This window comes from Cryphonectria parasitica (assembly GCF_011745365.1).
Source record: "Cryphonectria parasitica EP155 unplaced genomic scaffold M406scaffold_8, whole genome shotgun sequence".
Classification (NCBI taxonomy): Eukaryota; Fungi; Ascomycota; class Sordariomycetes; order Diaporthales; family Cryphonectriaceae; genus Cryphonectria; species Cryphonectria parasitica.
In genome coordinates this window covers 2,578,939-2,597,024 of record NW_024468916.1, presented here as the reverse complement: position 1 = coordinate 2,597,024, position 18,086 = coordinate 2,578,939, and the positions used below count along the sequence as shown (strand labels likewise).

At 54.6% G+C, this 18,086-nt stretch overlaps 7 protein-coding genes across 7 annotated transcripts; 5 read left to right on the top strand and 2 right to left on the bottom strand.

Annotated features, from left to right (window-relative positions):
• Positions 1 to 1,100: 1,100 nt before the first annotated feature.
• On the top strand, positions 1,101 to 2,417 carry M406DRAFT_74795 (uncharacterized protein; the record flags this gene model as incomplete). The annotated part of the gene is made up of 1 exon (XM_040925768.1): positions 1,101 to 2,417. One exon carries the CDS (start codon positions 1,101 to 1,103, stop codon positions 2,415 to 2,417), a length of 1,317 nt encoding a protein of 438 aa, XP_040772845.1.
• A 1,064-nt stretch (positions 2,418 to 3,481) lies between these two features.
• Positions 3,482 to 4,516, bottom strand: M406DRAFT_265578 (uncharacterized protein; the record flags this gene model as incomplete). The annotated part of the gene is made up of 2 exons (XM_040917745.1): positions 3,482 to 3,688; positions 3,737 to 4,516. 2 exons carry the CDS (start codon positions 4,514 to 4,516, stop codon positions 3,482 to 3,484), a joined length of 987 nt encoding a protein of 328 aa, XP_040772844.1.
• A 1,373-nt stretch (positions 4,517 to 5,889) lies between these two features.
• Positions 5,890 to 8,075, top strand: M406DRAFT_12881 (uncharacterized protein; the record flags this gene model as incomplete). Its single annotated transcript, XM_040915380.1, has 4 exons — positions 5,890 to 5,930; positions 6,209 to 6,306; positions 6,373 to 6,617; positions 6,771 to 8,075. Coding segments are annotated over 4 exons (1,689 nt in total), but the record flags the coding sequence as incomplete, so codon positions are not given.
• Positions 8,076 to 8,248: 173 nt separating this feature from the next.
• M406DRAFT_64956 (uncharacterized protein) lies at positions 8,249 to 9,298 on the bottom strand (the record flags this gene model as incomplete). The annotated part of the gene is made up of 1 exon (XM_040924906.1): positions 8,249 to 9,298. The coding sequence occupies one exon, from the start codon at positions 9,296 to 9,298 to the stop codon at positions 8,249 to 8,251; it is 1,050 nt and encodes a 349-aa protein (XP_040772842.1).
• Positions 9,299 to 10,573: 1,275 nt separating this feature from the next.
• On the top strand, positions 10,574 to 12,183 carry M406DRAFT_266825 (general substrate transporter; the record flags this gene model as incomplete). Its single annotated transcript, XM_040917830.1, has 2 exons — positions 10,574 to 10,679; positions 10,847 to 12,183. 2 exons carry the CDS (start codon positions 10,574 to 10,576, stop codon positions 12,181 to 12,183), a joined length of 1,443 nt encoding a protein of 480 aa, XP_040772841.1.
• A 1,216-nt stretch (positions 12,184 to 13,399) lies between these two features.
• M406DRAFT_50588 (uncharacterized protein) lies at positions 13,400 to 14,693 on the top strand (the record flags this gene model as incomplete). Its single annotated transcript, XM_040924417.1, has 4 exons — positions 13,400 to 13,538; positions 13,639 to 13,904; positions 14,044 to 14,322; positions 14,433 to 14,693. The coding sequence occupies 4 exons, from the start codon at positions 13,400 to 13,402 to the stop codon at positions 14,691 to 14,693; spliced, it is 945 nt and encodes a 314-aa protein (XP_040772840.1).
• A 1,341-nt stretch (positions 14,694 to 16,034) lies between these two features.
• Positions 16,035 to 17,420, top strand: M406DRAFT_74789 (family 71 glycosyltransferase; the record flags this gene model as incomplete). The annotated part of the gene is made up of 1 exon (XM_040925767.1): positions 16,035 to 17,420. The coding sequence occupies one exon, from the start codon at positions 16,035 to 16,037 to the stop codon at positions 17,418 to 17,420; it is 1,386 nt and encodes a 461-aa protein (XP_040772839.1).
• Between the last annotated feature and the right edge of the window lie 666 nt (positions 17,421 to 18,086).

Sequence of the window (18,086 nt, the reverse complement as noted above, 5' to 3'; positions counted from 1 at the left end):
CTGACCCTTGTATCCAGGCAGCCGCGCCTAACTGAAGCAGAACCTACAAGTACTTAGCCAACGTAGCTCAAGAAATAACCCATTAAAAAGGTCCACAACCTCTTGATGATCTGGGGTCTTGTAGTCAATGGAGTAACGTGGATCATTCAAGACCTAGGGCTGCAGAAAGACCCTGTAGACCCTTGATCATGACATTGTTTAACAGCTCAGCCAGATCCAGTTGTTTTGCTTGTTAGATATGTGGTATGAAAGCAAGGGTCAAAGACAGCCTAAAGCATGTTTTCTTAAACTCCTCTGCAGTCATGGCAGGGCGAAACCTGTCAGGTACCTGGGGTGGTCTTGTGACAGGCCCACTTGATCACCCCTGCTGCCCCCAGGCCTGATGTCCCACTGGTCCACGGGGCACTGGGGCCAAACCTAGGGCGTCTAGGTCCCTTATTCCCACTGTCTGGAATGGTGACTGCACTATATGTAAGCAAGAATCCCACCTTCCCATTGGCTACATGCCGTCCCTCCTCTAGGTTCTTCAGTTGATTCTAAGCCCCGTTCAGGCTCCTGCGCCCAGTACTCACTCTTCGTCATCCATTCCCTTCCTCACACCTTCACACAGTCAGCCTCCGATCACTTGACATTCCCATCTCCAATCCATCACCATCACATAGGGCTCAGGTCTCTTTTCCCCCATCACCATAATCCACACCCTTCTTGTCTGCTCTCACTCTTGGCCTGCTCTCTGTGGGACCTAGCTGGGGCCCAGTGCTCTGGCTCCCCTGTTGTGGGCTGTCACCTTGTGGGCAGTTTTTCGATGGGTGGTGCTGGTGACCATATGAGTTGAATCAGGTCCAGACCAAGGGAACCTACCTACCTATGTCGGGCTGTCTTTGCCAGCCAACAGATGGTACACTTTGCCCCCCATCCGATTTTGACTCCTCCCGACTCTTGGTCATCAACCACGATTTGACTCTCAACTCGGCTTCTTCTCTCTTCCTCATCTCATCCAAACATAACTACTTGCTGCTGAAACTGATCCTCTTTGGCGAGCAACATACGTCACACAAGTCATCTGTGGAGAGGTAGAAACCTCTCCCAACTTTTCAACCATGATGGAAGCCAGCGATTACCTTGATGACGATGCCCTGGACGATGGCTTCTTCCGCTTCGATAACGAACACGAGGAGGCTGCCGCCATGGATCATCTCAATGACATGGAACCTATGACTCCTCCGTATGGAGTGGCGGGTCCCTCGGCCACAGCTGCCGCAGCCCAGACCGGCGCGGCGTCAGGACGTCTCCACCTTTCTTCGGCGCAGGTCTGGCAGGCTCCGGAGCAATCCTCACCACCTGCTCTGTCGTACTCACCATCGCCTGGCGCCCCTTCTGCTTTTCAGTACCGCCAGCAGATCCCACCTCAGCGGCAGGAACATGCTGGTCATGAGCGAAAACGTTATCCGTCACCTCCCTTCAGGGCACAGCAGTCTCATCAGCTCTCCCGCGAAAGTCTGGAGCAGGCAGCTGCGCACCACGCCAACCACATGACCAGCCGCATATCAGAACTGGATCTACGGCGGCAATACCAAGATCCACCACAGCGAGATGAAGAACGTTCACATCACCGCAGCCGCCGTCAGAAGAAGGGGATGCGACATGAACACCATGATTACGACCAGCCTCTCGGGGCTCATCCCAACCGTCGTCGCTCTTCTTATGATGACGGCGATGAAAGCCCCCAGGATTTGCAGCCTGATCTACGGGATGGATGCAGAGATTCAAGACTCACCAGGCCGCGTGCGATGGACCAAGCCGACGATGACAGGAATCATTCGCGTCCTTCGTACGATACAAGTTTGCAGGCCACACAAAGCCTGGCCTCAGCACACGGCCTGGAGGAACCAGAGCTTGTCGCCCCGTCTGCGGAGGAGAAGGATTACGTTGTGATTCCAGAGGAGGAGGTGCTCGAGATGGAGTACAATGGCGACGAAGAAAGCCGTGTCACGGCTGAGAAACTAAGGGCCCAGGTGGTGCAGGCTGCCATCCATAACGGCAAGGTAGTACTCATGGTGACAAAAGCCACTGGTCAGTGGTGGACCAGTTCCGAGATGCGGCAAAGAAGGAGAGCTGCGGCGCGCATGGTCTACAATGCTGCAGGCCAGGTTCTGTCCGGTGCCGGCCATGTCATCATGACGAGCACACCCCTCGGCGGCTTCTGCAACTCGGTGTCGACAAATGTGACGCGGTTCAAGGCCGCTCCTTTTTCCTATGCCATGACGGGCTTAGGTCTCAGAAAGAGCGATGATGCTACTCCTCATGAACAACAGCCCGAGCCCAAGCCGATAGTCGCGGATGAGGATGCATTCATTGACGACTTTGAAGATGGGGATGGCTTCTTGGACATGCAAGACATGTTTACTGAGGAATAAGGTCTGAGGTGGGCGTGCACACAAACGTCAGACACAACCACCACTACTGATCATCCTCTTTCGAGCGACCATGACAGTAATGTGTCTCACTACGATGAGACGCCTTGAATCAGCACTATCATCGGATTGTGGGGCCGCATCTCCCATCTCAGTCAGAACAATAGTAGCGAAACATCTCCGCAGCAATGGCCTACCTCAAATTCCCTGCTCGCCACTTTGCTCGACGGAATAGCCGAACTTCTGATATCACAACAAAAGGGGGAAAACTTACACTGGGTGCTGCGCCACCACTACGACGTTACCCAGAGCACTTGGTGGTTTACGATCAAGGGAAACGATTATACGATATCCATCTTTTTTTTTCTTCTTCTTTTGTCTGGGGGCTGGCTGACATTCTTTCCGTTTTCCTTCTTTCCTTTTCATTTGGCATTCCAAATCGCAGCAAATAATGTCGTGGGAAATTGGACATGGTCCCACACGCGTGTGTTTCGATACCACGATACCTATACCGCAGCACAAACAGGGTTCTGGCGCAAGAATGTATTTATTCATGGATGCATGGCAACTGCGCTTATAACGCCATTATGGCTGCCCCTTCCTTCATCTCTACGTTTTCTTTCCTGCTTCTTTCGGCGTTGGCGGGCAAATGCTTGGGATTCGGAACCCGGCTGGCATATTTGATCAATCGCAAGGGTATCATCCAACAGCCTGGCAAGGCTGAAGTAGAGGGAGGGAAATAGAAAGGGGGTTTGTCCTGATCTCTTGAAGGGTTTGGCGTTCAAAGGCATTGGATTTGTCTGCAAATGTCTGCATGTCTCCGGCGGCGCGACTGCAACCAATAAATACACCCATTCTCCAAAAATGAAACAAGGTCCAAAACTGAACGATGGCAACATATTTTTACTTTGCGCCGGTCATCTCGTGTTGGGATCAACTTTGTTACCGACCCTCCTCTTGAACGGTCCATTAATGTGGCACACAGAATTTATCCAGTCTTGCGCCCACCGAAAATGAATACTTATTATCATTATTAATCCGATGTTCTTGCCAGTCATGATGAGATATCAAAAAATGGCGACAGCATTGGGGGGGGTTGCCACGCCGCCTGGGACGTTGAGAGGCACGCTCGAGAGGAAGAAGGTCCAGCGGCCCAGCTCCTTGCAGCGCACGCTCAGCTCCTCGAGGTCAAACATCTCGCCGATGGGGACGCCCCAGCCGGCTAGCAGCCACTGGTGCAACAGACCGCCCCATCGCATGTCGTGCTCCCACGGCTCGCCCGCCCAGGCGTGGTGGCCTAGGGCGGCATACTGGCCCTCGACGGGGGCCTGCTCGAAGCTGGGGGCATCCCCCGCCACAGCGGCGAAGCCGCTCTCCCAGAGCCAGCGCAGGGTGTCTTTGGATGGCTCGACGCCGAGGAAGTCAGGCGTCGGCCTGTCCGGGAGGGCGTGTTGCCCGGCCTCGTCGAGGGCGTTGTAGGCCTTTGTGAAGCCGCACCGGATAAATAGGATATCGCCGGGGCGGAAGGCCACGTCGGCGTCCCGGGCCATGGCCTGGAGGTGTGCGAGCGGGATGGAGGCGCTGGCCAGGGCGTCGACGGTGGGCAGGTGGCGCCTCTCACAAAAGGACACATAGTCCAGCAGCACCCCACGTCCCACAATTCCACCGCTGGCCGCCCAAGCGTCAATGCCCAGCACGGCCGAGCCCTCGATGTCGCCCTGCGTGCGGCCCCCGTAGAACCGCCTCGCCTTCTGGTAGCCAAAGTGGCGGAAGCCGTCCCACTGGCTGCTGCACTGCGTGTTGAAGCTGAGGTGGTCGTCGTTGATGGCCTGCTGGGCTGCTGGGCTGCTGGGCCGCAGGGTCCACTGGAACGCCGGGCGGTCGAAGCTGGGGCGCGACGGCTTGTTCAGCTGCCAGTCCAGGGCGACGCGCTGGCCCGTCTGGATGTTCTCGCGGGCGGCCTGCGCGATGACCTCTGGGGTGAGGAGGTTCAGGGCGCCCAGGACATCGTCATCCCCGTAGAGGCCCCAGGCGTTGCCAGGCGGGCCCGACTTGTCCAGTGGTAACTCGTCAAAGGATGGTCTTGGTCGTGGCGATGGCATCATAACAAGAGACAATGAGCTGGCTGTCTCTCTCCTTTTCTTTTTTCTCTTTCGCTTCTTCCTCTCCACTTTTTCTTGCTCTTTGCTTTTTCGTGCCTTTTCTTCTTCTGGCTTCGTGGAGAAAAAACGGCTCAGCAGTCGCGATAGCCGGCACGACTGCACAAGGGGCCCCTGGGCATTAGTAGAAACAAATACGAGGACCTATTATACATTCAATGTAAGCAGGAGGACGACGTGGAGAGGAGTTGCTGTGTAGGGAGAGATGGACAAGAAGGGGGCAACACCTTGTTCCTACCCACCCTGAGAGGCCAACACATACATACATACATACATACACACACACACAAACCAAACACACTCACACACACTCACATACGTTACAACACACATCACATACAAACCCACTCACACGTACAGGTGGTCATGCCACTAGAACCGTTGTACTATGGTAATAAGAAGTAGGGATGCCGGAGTAGGATGCGATCGGCACTTGTCCCGGCCGTCGGCTGAAAGCAGAGTAAGTAAGGTTCACTAAGGAACGACCACTTGCATGACGCTTCTCGCACACCAGGGGACCACCACGCAATCAAATCATGGTTTTCCGCCCTTATTTTGTCTCCTCGGTCTCTCTCCCTAGCCAGAAAAGGTTATTTTTTATGAATAAAGTCAACAATTCCCGGGGTCAAGCATATCAAGAACCCAGGACCAACGGCATTCCTCGGTCAACAAGTAATTGCGAGAGGCACAGAGAGAGAGAGAGAGAAAGAGAGGGAGAGGAGAAGAGACAAAAATGACCAGACCGCCTCCACCTGCTCTCCAGGCCCCCCCTGATTTTCTTCTCTCCTTTGCCCCGGACACTGACTGCACACATACAAACGCACACGCTCAACCAGTCCACTTTGTTATAGTTTCGAGCGAAAAAAAAGAGAGATTGCGCGGAGAGAGATCCGAACCGGAGTGGATGAGTTTATTTGCTGCTGCTGCTGCTGCTGCTGCTGCTGCTGCTTCTCGTGACTCGCATCGTTTTTTTTCTAATGCTTTTTTGAGGCATCTAATAGAGCCCCAGCCCTCTTTTTACTCTCCGCCACCCCCCCCGACGACCCAAACAGAGCGTTGACGCACGCATCCGACGAACTTTTGCGAGCCGACCGAGAACACACATACTCGCCTCGATGGGCGTCTAAGGTGTATCCACACACACAGACACCCCCCCTTGACTTATCAAAACGCCCAGTCAAGTTTGTGTTTTTTTATTTGTTTTTTTTATTTATTTCTTATCCCACTTCGCAGCGGCTGCCTTTCTTGTTTGGCAACGGATGTCGTCGCATCCAGCTCCGTCGGGAAACCGGCATGGCTCCGCTCGACTGAGCAACCGGTCGTCTATCCGCTCGAGACTGGGATGTCTCACGTGCAAGTAAGGATACCAGGTGTTGCATCTTGATACGTAGCAGAAGGAGAAGAAGAAGGAGAAGAAGAAGAAGAAGAAGAAGAAGAAGAAAAGGGGAGGAGTCTTCTTCCAACTGTTGTTCATCTTTTCCTTTTCTTCTTATTCTCTCTGGGCTTTATCATCATTATCAGGACAAGGCAGGCGGGCCAAGAAAGGAGAAAGAAAAAGAAAAAAGAAAGGAAAGGGAACGAGAAGATCTTTGTGCTGACAAGTCATTTCTCTCTCTTTTCTCTGTCTCTCTGCAGGCGGAGAAAAGTAAAGTGTGACGAGCAGAGGCCACGGTGCAGCCACTGTGAACGCCTGAACCTGGAGTGCAAGTGGCATCTTGCCATCGTTGGACAGCGTAACCGACCTGGTGCAGGAGGAGGAGGAGGAGTGGGAGGAGGAGGAGTTGGGGCTGGAGGAGGAGAGAGCGTCCAGGATAGCGGAAGCAGCGTGACACTGAGGACACCCGTGCCGGAATCAGAGCCACCGTCCAACGGGCCTCTGTTCCAGACTCCGCCTCTCCATGCCGTCAACCAGCTCTTCGACTATGCAAGTTTCATGTGGGATATTGGCACCGAGAACGTCTGGCAGCAGTTGAATCCAGACGCCACCACCACCACCCCAGTTGGGGTTGCTTCTGGCATGGAGAGGACAACAAGTGCGCCGACGGTGGATGACGGCGATCGAACCCTGGTATCTGCTAGCACTCTCGACCCCTCGTCCTTCTCGCCACCGAATCTTGGCCCTGGATCACAGCAGGGGTTTCTCTCCATGCCCACTGGCATCTCGGAACCGTCTACGGTACCCGACACAAGCAGCCAGACTGATCACACCAGCGTGCTCGCCTTTTCCGACACAGCAGTGGCCGAAAACCACCGGCTGATGGACTACTTCTCGCAGGCGGTGACGCCTCCGATCCTGGCCGATGTAGAGACGCAGAAGAACTGGCTGGCGATGCGACAGATCCTGGTGGGCATGTCCAGCTCGTCCAGGATGGTGCGCTGGGCCGTGCTGGCCTTTTCCAACCTCATGCTCTGCCGGGGCGACGGGGCCTGGATGTCGAGCCAGCAGGACCACTACAAGAACGCCACGGCCGAGGTGGCGGCGTGTGATGAGCAGGACCCAAGGGTCCTGTCCAAGCCCGGCACCCACCGCACGAACCTGCTGGCGACACTCTTCTTCTTGAGCTACATCGACATCATCGAGGACAGGATCGAGGCGGCCCACTCCAGCCTGAAGAGGGCGCACAACATCTTCGAGCATGGCGAAAAGGACACCTTCACCACGACAGAGAAGCAGTTCCTCCTCTGGATCCGGCTCCTCGATGCGCGCGCCGTGTCTGCCGGAGGAGAAGGTCTTTTCCTGTCCAAGGACGAGGAGACACTGCTTGTCGACGCAGGGTCGCCCAACATCCTCAAGGACGCCGTGGAGAACGGCAAGGATGACATCGCCCCGGGCGATATCGAGGACACCCTCTTCCAGGTGCTCTACCAGCCCGGCATCGTCTTCTTCCAGAAGGTGCAGAGCTTCATGGGCCGCATCTCCAAGATCGACCCCTGGCACCGCTCGCGAGGCACCGTCGAGGACGAGACCGAGGTCATGAACATGGGCCAGGCCATCGCCGTCGACCTGCGCAAGCTCTACGAGCAGAGGCCACCGCTGATGGACATTGCCGTGGCCGGCAAGCTGACGCCGCCGCACATCTCGGCCCATCTCTCCTTTGTCGTCACCAGGGCGTTCCGGACCTATCTCTCCAACTACTATGCCAGCAAGATCCACCTGCACAGGGTCGTGTACAAGGCCTTCCCCCTCACCAGCGAGGCCACGGATGCCCTGCAGCAGATCAAGAGGCTCACCAGGCTCATCGTCGAGGGGCTCGACCACGGCGACGCGCTGCCTGTGAATATGCTGTGGCCCCTCCTGATGCTGGGCTCCGAGGAGCAGGACCTGAGGGAGCGGGCCTGGATCGCTGGGCAGATCCTCAAGATGGAGAAGGTGGCTGGGAACGCCAAGATCACGGCGCAGGTGCTCGAGGAGGTGCAGCTCCGACAGGACCAGCAAAAGGCCAGGGTGGACATCCGGTCTGTCATGCATGCCATCTTTAACAGGTGTTTTGCCATAGTGTGAGAATGGTTGGTGATAATGTCTGACGTTGATGATGGATTTCAACTCATGATCGATCTCTTCTACAAAAGCTACTTTAGTTGTCTCATCTTTTTTTTTTCCCCTTCTCTTCTTTTCTCCCCTTCCTTCTTCCTTTTTTTTTTTTTTTTTTTTTTTTTGGCCTCCTCATCCTTGTCTCATGTGGACTTCTTCAACAGGTGCTTGTTGACAGGCGTCAGAGGCTGTTCCCCATTCAACACCGCCAGCACATTCTGCATCGACAGCTTCTCAAACCCGACCGTCGTTTCCAGCGCACCTCCAGCCGTATGACAAGTCAGCGTGGCCTGCCTGTTCCCGGTGAGACGAGGGCTCGGCACGGGCTCATGCTCAAACACATCCAGTCCGACGGCAAACAGATGGCCCGACTCGAGCGCATCCGCCACCGCCTCCTCGTTCACAAGGCTGCCCCGCGCAATGTTGACCAGCCTCGCGCCCCTCTTCATCGCGGCAATCTCCTCCCTGTCGATGACCTTGCGCCCCGCCTGTCCCGGCGCCGCCACGACCGTGCAGTCCGCCTCGGCCAGCAGCTCGGCCAGCGTCGCACACCTGCGGGCCCCGACGGCGCGCTCCTGCGCCTCGGCCTTGGGGAACACATCGTAGTAGATGATCTTCATGCCGAACGCGGCGTGCGCCTTGGCCGCGATCTTGTACCCGATGTTGCCCAGGCCGATGATGCCCAGCGTGTGGCCGGCCGGGTTGTGGGCCGTGAACTGCGCGTTGAGGTGTGCGTCGACGAACGTGTTGGGGTCGTTGGCCCGCGCCGCCGACGCCGTCCACTGCATGTTGCGGAACACGCTGATGATGTGCCAGATGGCCATGTCGGCCACCGCCTCGGACGACGCGGACGCCCCGTTGCAGTACAGGATGCCGTGCGCCGCCAGGATGTCCACGTCGGCCCAGTCGTAGCCCGCGCCGGCGGATGCGAACACCTGGAGGGATTGGGGCAGCAGGGGGATGAGCTCTTGGTCCCAGCGGCCCATCTCGCCGCCTGTTCCCCACCAGGGCCGCATGACGGCGCTGAAGTCGCCCCATTTCTTCTCCTTGAGGGCTGCCAGGAACGCTGGCCGCTGCCGTTCCTCCAGGGATGGGTTGATGATGGTGAACTGGGAGGCCAGCTGGGCGTACACGTCGGTGTTGAATTTGATGGGGTCTCCGAGGTGGAGCACGATTGGTTTGGAAGATGACATGGTGTGTGTGTGTGTGTGTGTGTGTGTGTATGTTTTGGTGTTGTGGTTTGTTGTGTTGTATCTCTCTCTTTTCTGTTGGTTTGAGGGGAAATCGAGAACTTTTACAAGTATAAGACGAATAGTGTAGTTCAGTGTAGTAGTTTGTTTAGTATGGAGGGGGGAATGATAACAGGAATGGAAGCTGTTGGCTACAGTGGAGCGTTGAGCTATTATTATAAACAGATAGAGATTCCTGATTTCCGGGTTCCTTTTTTTTTTTTTTCTTCCTTTTCTTGGGCTCTATGAGAGCACGATATTGCCGTCTAATTAGGTGTATGGAATGCAGGCTTTCTCTTTCGACATCTGAGGAGACAAATATGGGTAAAATTATAATAAAAATTGAATCAGTCTCTTGTGTTTGTGAGTGCCATCGTCGCCGGATGTCGTCGTCCCCTCCGATCCTTCGGTGCTTCGGGACGGTGGAGACGCTCAGAAAGCGGGGGGGCAGTAGCATTCCTTCTGCCGATGCACGCGGAATGTACCGTTTTGTTGCCTTGGTCGGCTGGACTAAGTTGACGTGAAGAAGCATGCATACATTTGCCAGCCTGCACCAACGTTGCGCACCAATCCGATCGGCTATCGGTTAAACTATAAAGGTACATGATCTTCAAAAGTATACGGCTACAGGTGTCTAACTAGCCGACCCCATGGGGCCCGGCGGGAAGTAAGACATGGCTGACTCGCGACGTGGAAAACGGAAGATGAGTTTGTTCCCCATGGGGATGAAGAGAAAGAATAGATTGCTGTTCAGAAGTTGAGAATGTTCCTTCAATAGCGAAATGGTTCATCTCAACTCCATCATCTCAAGACTATAGTCCAGAAGTGTGATATACTTCTTGGGGCTCCATCGAGTCCACCGCGAATGGGAAGCCTCCCCTTGATTTGTGCGCGGTTGTGGCAGATCTTCTACTCTTCTGTTGGTTGTTTTCACACCGCCACTGTAAAGCATATCTGCCGAATCACAACCCCTCCCCCCTTTTATACGACAAAGTGAAGTCAGAACTGCGTGTCGACGACGAGGACGACAACAACAACCACAACAAAAACAAAAACAACAACCACCATGGCTCTTCAGGGGCTGGTCTTGAGGGTGATCTTCACCGTCTGCTGTGGAGTTAGTTACCTCCTTTATGGCTACGATCAAGGTATGCTTCCATATGACACAAGGCGCCGGAAGGGGCGGGGTTGGTCATCTGTCGGTTGTTGATACTGACTGTGACTGTCACAATAGGATTCATGTCGGGCGTTCTGCTCGCAGATGACTTTCTACAACAGATGGGTCAGCCTTCGACTTTCATGCAAGGCTTTGTGACGTCTGTGTACGAGCTGGGTTGTCTCGCAGGTCAGTTCAAGACCAGTGTTATAATTGGCATACATAAAACAAAACCCATTTCTCCAGCCTCTTCCGAGTCATTGATCTGCATGAACTGTTCATCGTTAAATCTCTCTTGGCATATACAATGTGGATAATCAAGACTAATACGTGACAAAACAAAACAACACCAACAGGCTGCATTGTGAGCTTCGTTTTCAGCGAGAGATTCGGCCGCAAGAACCCCATCTACTTCGGAACATGTCTCGTCATCATCGGTGCAGTTCTGCAGACGGCAGCCTACGGCATCCCCCAGTTCATCGTCGGGCGCATCGTCAGCGGCGTGGGCACCGGTCTCAACACATCCATCATCCCCATCTGGCAGGCCGAGGCCCTCCCGGCCCAGACCCGAGAGAAGTTTGGCTCGTTCCAGTATCTCCTGGTCTGCTTTGGCGCCAGCACGGCCTACTGGGTCAACTACGGCCTCTCGTATGCGAGCGGCGCCTTTGAGTGGCGCTTCGCCACGGGCGCACAGATGATCTTTGCGCTTCTCCTGCTCAGCATCCTGCCGCTGATGCCCGAGTCGCCCCGCTGGCTCATGGCTCACAGCCGCACGGACGAGGCCCTCGACGTCCTCCTGCGGATGCACGGCACCGCGGAGCAGGACGACGACGAGGTGCAGACCGAGATCAAGATGATCAACGAGGCCATCGAGCTCGAGAACATGTCCAAGTCGGTCGGCTGGGCCGAGCTGTTCACAAACCACCCGGAGAGCCAGAACCTGCGCCGCATCTCGCTGGCCTGGTGGCTGATGGCCATGGTCATGCTGAGCGGTGTCTGCTCCATCGGCTATTACATCAGCTACCTCTTTGAGACCTCGGTGGGCCTCTCGCACAACCTCTCCCTCCTCCTCTCGGGATTCAACGGCCTGTGGTACATGGCCTCTGCCGTCATCCCGCCCTTCATCATCCACCGCATCGGCAAGCGAGGCTGCATGATGCTTGGCGCCTTTGGCATGGGCTGTTGTTTCCTGGCCATGGCCCTGGGCATCCGCTCGGGAAGCTTTGGCGCCTCCATCGTTGTCATCATCGCCTTCTTCCTCTACTACACCTTCTTCGCCATCGGCTACCTCGCCGTGCCCTGGCTCTACTGCGCCGAGATTATGCCTCTCCACCTGCGCTCCAAGGGCAACGCCATCTCCACCTCTTCCAACTGGCTGTGGAACTTCGCCACCGTCATGATGACCCCCAGCACCATGTCCAGCCAGGGCTGGAAGGGCTACTTGATCTTCACCGTTTTCAACTTTGCTTTCATCCCTTTTATCTATCTGTTCTACCCCGAGACCTCCGGAAGGCGCCTCGAGCAGATCGATGCCATCTTCTACAAGACCAGGCCTATTGTTGCGAGAACCCAGTGGGCCAAGCGTGGCAGATTCGAGTCCGATGCCCTCGAGTCCGCTCTGGCTGATACCAAGGGGAGCGAGCCTGCGGACAAGACGGTGCACTTGGAGGAGAAGGAGGTAGAAGTGGAGTGAGTCAGTAGTTCTCCAGGGCCTTCTTTTATGTGTGTGGTATTTCATCTCTGGCAGCTTCGTGTGTATGTGGATGATGTTTACTTATTGTACGAACGGACGAGAATCTTGAATCTGCTGGACAAAGGGCATTGAAGGATTCATTCATGTTCCAATTTTTTGTCGATTAATTAATGTAATACCTAGTCTAAACTACGACTTTTCTCCAGACTTTAGTCAATTCTGGCCAACATTCATCCATTTGCCTGCCCCCAGCCCCTCTCTATCAGAAGGAGAAAAACAAAAGACAAGCTTTCAAGGTGTGGTGGCGTCTTTGGGTCCCGTTTTCCTCTGCCCCCTCCAAGACAACATAGACTTGTAGGCTGATTTTCACTCCTCACAGGCAAATAAGAGGCCCCAGAGCGTACTAGTCTATCAAAAGGTCTCGGACACAAAGCCGGTCTCACTTGCAATCTGCATTGCCGACCCGCCACCACCCAACATCAGCCACAGCCTGATGAAGATCGTCCACCCCCTTCCATCATAATACAACATCGTCCCCAGGTTTCTTTCTCTCTGCTATCGCAAATCCATCACAATATTACCACTTCCTTCTCCGGGACTCGTACCCATATACATGAAACCTAAAGATCGTGGCAAAGTGGAGTCCGATCGGGTCGCACGACTCCACATGGTTCGTGATGTGCGGCTGAAAGAGGGAAAGAAGGCAAGAAAGACAAGACGGAAGAGTGGGCGCACGCCGGGCAAGATCCGTGACATACCATAGTAGTTTGCTTCTTTGAGACCCACCCCCTCTTATCCGGTCGGGTCGAGCAAACGCATTAGGGAAGAACTCTTAGCCTTTTGAGATGAATATCGAACGATGAAAGCTGTGCGAGGTTACATAGTACGTCTTTATAGTAACATGGTGACATGCCACTATAATCGGCAACAAATAATATAGAGAATGAAAGGGGTGGGGAGAGAGCCTGTGAGAGAGCGAGGTGGTTTCAACTAATATGGACTTTAAAGGACGTAGGAAAATATACAAAAGGGAAACAAATCTCGTAGGAGCAACTCAGGGCCGTCTAACAACATTCTCCCACATCTTCCCTATTCCGTTATCAAACGCACCTATCCATATCCATCTCTAACTTAGTCATTCCCTTTTCTCCGTCACCTATACTAGTTTTGCCTCTTTACTGTTAGACCGTTCGTCTAAGCAACAACCATGGGCTCTATGGCATCTCCCAGACCATTTCCTCCTGGCATACATGTGCCAAGCCTGACATGGTTCTCTAATGACCAGAACCAAGAAATTGACTGGGACGTCCAGACGAAACACCTAGAGTTTCTTGTCAACTCTGGTCTCCATGGCAGTCAGTTGGCATATGCCTTTTTCCCCTCTCCTTTCCTTCACTCTCTCTCTCTCTCCTTTACTGTGATAAAGAATACACTAACTCCTCACCTTTTCCACAGTCGTCCTTGCGGGCACCAACGGGGAGGCAGTGACTCTCACTCCCGCCGAGAAGACCAAACTCGTCAAGACGACACGAGAGATCGCTAAGAAACTGGGCCGACCTGACCTCACAGTCACACTAGGCTGCGGTGGCCAGTGCACTCGTGATGCGATCGCTGAGACGCACCTCGCCAAGGAGGCGGGCGCGGACTTTGCCCTTGTCCTGGTCCCGAGCTACTTCCACTTCGCTATGAACGAGGAGGCCATCATGACTTTCTTTGAAGAGGTAAGAGCAAACGAGCCAAAAAAAAACCCACCTGAAGACATATTCCCTTCTTCACAGGGGGGTGGGATGGTTTCCCCATTGAAAATGGTGCATCAAAATGCTGACGTATGGTTCCTTGTGTGTGTGTGACGAAAAACAGCTGGCCGAGGCAAGCCCTATACCCATCGTCATTTACAACTTCCCAGGTGTGGCTTCCGGGCTTGACGTGAACTCGGACATGTTGGCCCGCCTCGGCCGCCACCCCAACATCGTGGGCGTTAAGCTCACCTGTGGCGGCATTGCCAAGGTGGCACGCGTGAGGAGTGTGTTCCGACCCGACCAGTTCTGTGCGCTCGCTGGCCAGAGCGACTGGCTGGTACCAGCCCTTGCCGTGGGAGGCATAGGGACCATCACAGGCGTGGCGAACCTGTATCCAAAAGTAAGAAAGACATTTCCCTTTAGAGCTTTCCCTTTCTCCTTACTCTTCTCTTTCTTTCCCCTTTCCCCTGCCTCGTCGTGTTGCTGACCACTTCTGTGGGGAAATTATAGTTTTGCATCAAGATCTACAACCTCTACCTGGCCGGCAAGACCAAGGAGGCCGGAGAAGCGCAGATCGAGCTGGCCAAGATGGAGTGGGGCTTTGGAAAGGGAGGCATCAACGGGACCAAGTGGGTGGTGGCCAAGCTCAGAGGATATCCTATGGCAAGCTGCCACTGCAGGAAACCATACCCTCAATATGCGGACGAGAAGAAGCAGGCCTGGATCCTGGATGTCTGCTCGCCCCTGGCCGAGTTCGAGAAGACTGCATAGCGTTTGAGCTTATATACGATCTAAGAAACCTTGAAATGATGCACGAAATACATACTCTGAGAATAGAAGTATACGTATTGATATTCCGACGGCTCGAAGGTGTATTCGCTCCTAGCCGTCGTGAACAGGTTGATTACAATGTACATCACGCCGATGAGTGCTCGTAGCAGTGTTCTTTTTGCGTCTTGCCCAATACGCCGAAAATTATGGCGAATTATAGCGAGGGATCCTTCGAGATGGTAGCGGAACAAGCCTCGCCGTGGAGATGTGGGAAACTCTGGGGTTCAGCCGATGCGACCGCATCGATGATCACTCTTTGCGACAGGAAAGGGACAGCAGCCACAAAGCAGCCCTTGCTTGTTTTGGTGGAGCGGTTGATGAGCCGACAAGCTTTGCTTTTGTCTTTCGCCCCTGATTTTATGAGTCGGTGAGATGAGGCTTCTTCGCTAGGTTCATGTAAAACTTGCCGGTCTCGCTGTACGAAGTCTGGTAGATTTAGAACCTCTTAGAACATATAATGTTGTTACCTTTTCCGTAAGCGATGAACGGCCCTAGTCAGGCCATGCAATCATAGACAGTGCCAAAGAGATCTATAAACTCACGTGAGTCTCCAGCTCAACATGACAGACACATCAATGATGTGGAAGCCAGCATTTGCTTGATTGGGAACAAGGAAGGCGGTGCTGTATCCCAAACAGCGAACGCCGGTCTCTGCAGGCGTGGTCCCGAGGAATCACTGTTGTGTGACATCCCCGTTTCAAGTGGCACCTCTGGAGGATTCCGATCCGAGTTAAGAGATGTCATCATGCAGCAAGAGTGAGAGTGCTTGAATTCGACATAGTGCTTACCATGCATTCTCCGAACCCTATGAGCTAAATCGTTCCTCGGGGTCGGATTCGTGCTGACCATCCAAAAAACGAAAGAGATCCTGTGGTCAGAGTTCCCGGCCCAAGTATGCCATTTTTATCAGAGTACCATCCCTTTGGCCATCAGACGAGCCCTTTTCCGTCACACGTATCGTTCTTGAAAGCATCAGCGGCCGCGGGCGTGTTTATTTTGTCAAGATGCGCCTCGTAGGACGCACGCCATCACCAGCTGGAGACTGGTTGGCCTTTAATATGGACTCTCTTCCCTCTTTATCTTCTACGTGCACGACGGCTGCTGAGCCTACTGGATGACGCGAGTCTCCTTCCATATCGCAGCAGTATCGTGGATCCCCAGCCTTGCTCTGTGCTTGTGGATGGCCGAGTTCCTAAAACGACCATGAACTACCCAATCCGAAGAAGGAGGCCAGTGTCGCCATGGGTATACATCGTCACAGCTGTTCTCATGGTGCTTACCATGGCCGGCTTGTATCTTCCATATCCTGACCCGAAGCAGCAGGTCACGCCAGTTGCATACTCGAAGACTGACCACGAACCCCAGCTGGACGACTCAGTGACAGCGGAGCTCATCCGGTACTTTGAGGATTACCCATTGGAGCGTCCATACTCGGCACATTTTGGGGAACTGGGCCAGCGCACTGGACTGCTCCGTGACCTGCTCAATGCGGCCGAGGAGAGCCAGGACCCATCGCAGCAGGAAGCTCTATTAGCTACTGTCGACCGAGGCGCTGCTTCGCTGTACCCTTACCTGCATCGACCGCCCAAGGGCTCACCCCTAACCGGCGGCCTCTCTCATCTTCGGTCCTCATTCATCCCTGGCTCAGCGGGCATTGTGATTCCCGTCGGTAACGCCAACGTGCGCTTCGCAGCGCAGCTCATCGCGTCGATGCGCCACGTATTACGTTCCATGCTGCCTATCCAGGTGGTGTACGCGGGGGAGGACGACCTGTCTCCTGACAACAGGAAATTCCTCGCAGCAGTAGTCAAGTCTATGGGCCCTCCGATCGAGTTCCTCGACATCCTCACCGTTTTTGACGACGAGACTCTACGGCTTCGCGACGGCACCTGGGCGATCAAGCCCTTCGCCGTGCTCGGCAGCCACTTCGAGAAGGTCATCCTTGTCGACGCCGACGCCGTGTTCTTGCAGAAGCCTGAGGTCCTGCTGGACCAGCTGGCCTTCCAACGCTCTGGGACTCTCCTCTTCCGAGACCGACTGATCTTCCAGCACACGTATTACATACGACACAAGTGGTGGAGGAGCCAGATCAAGCATCCCAGCGAGACCCTCAATAAGTCGCGCGCCTGGACGGACGACTATGGCGAAGAAGGCGACTCGGGCGTCGTAGTGCTCGACAAGGGCAGGACGGGCGTGTTGCTGGGCCTGCTGCACACGTGCTGGCAGAATTCATACAAGGTGCGCGAGGAGGTCACGTACCAGATCATGTACGGGGACAAGGAGAGCTGGTGGATGGGGCTCGAGCTCACAGGGGCTCGGTACGAGATGGAGGAGCACTACGCGGCGATCGTGGGATGGCCGCGAGAGGCAGTGCTGCCCAAGGACAAGAGGGCAAAGGTGTGTAGCTTCGTGATCGCCCACCTGGACGAGAACGACAAGCTGCTCTGGTACAACGGCGGCCTGTTGAAGAACAAGAAGATGCCGAGAATGGGATACGAGGTCCCGACGTCGTGGATGGTGGACGGCGAGTGGCAGAAGGGCTATGAGAAGGAGGACATGAGCTGCATGGTCGGAGCAGATATCAATGATCTTTCGGGAGGAGAGACCGAGACATTGAAGACATCCGTGAAGGTCGCCAAGACCATCGACGCTGCACTCCAGAATTGAGTCAAAAGCATGTAAAACAGGAAAGAGGATCCCTTTATATCGGTCTTGTGGAGTTTAAGGATAGCATATGGGTAGTGCTTCGAATCCAATATGATTGAGATTGATGAGACGAAGAGTGACATTCACCAAGTTGTACTGTTGTGCCAGGGTTGCTCTTGCAGGGAGGGCATTATTGTAACTCCTGCTGAGTCATCCAAGTTAGAAGCAGGGAACAGGGCAACAAGCCTCTGAGGACGGTGATTCACGTGCCGACGCGACAGCGCCTCCTTCTTGGGACGGTGCCCCTCCTTCAACAAACCTTCCCACATACCTCCAAGAACCCTCGCTGGACGACTTTGTCTAGTCAAGATGGAGGGTTTGCCTTCTCGTCTTCATATCGTGGTGCTCAACGTCCACCGTTCTGACTCGCGCAATCCATCGTTTTCAAACACTGCTGTCTCGAGTTGCGCATCGTGATCGTGAATCGTGATTACTATGGCAGGCAGGCGACGAGGTGCTCCTCGCGGTGCCGCCAGAGGAGTTGCCCTGCGCGCCGAAGCAGCGCGCACCAGAGCGGCGCGCACATCTACGCGTACCACTCGATCACAGGCTGGAGCATCCGACGTTCCCCAAGTCTATCGCGAGATGCTGGCTGAGGCTGGTGTCAACCCGAATCGCGTGACGACA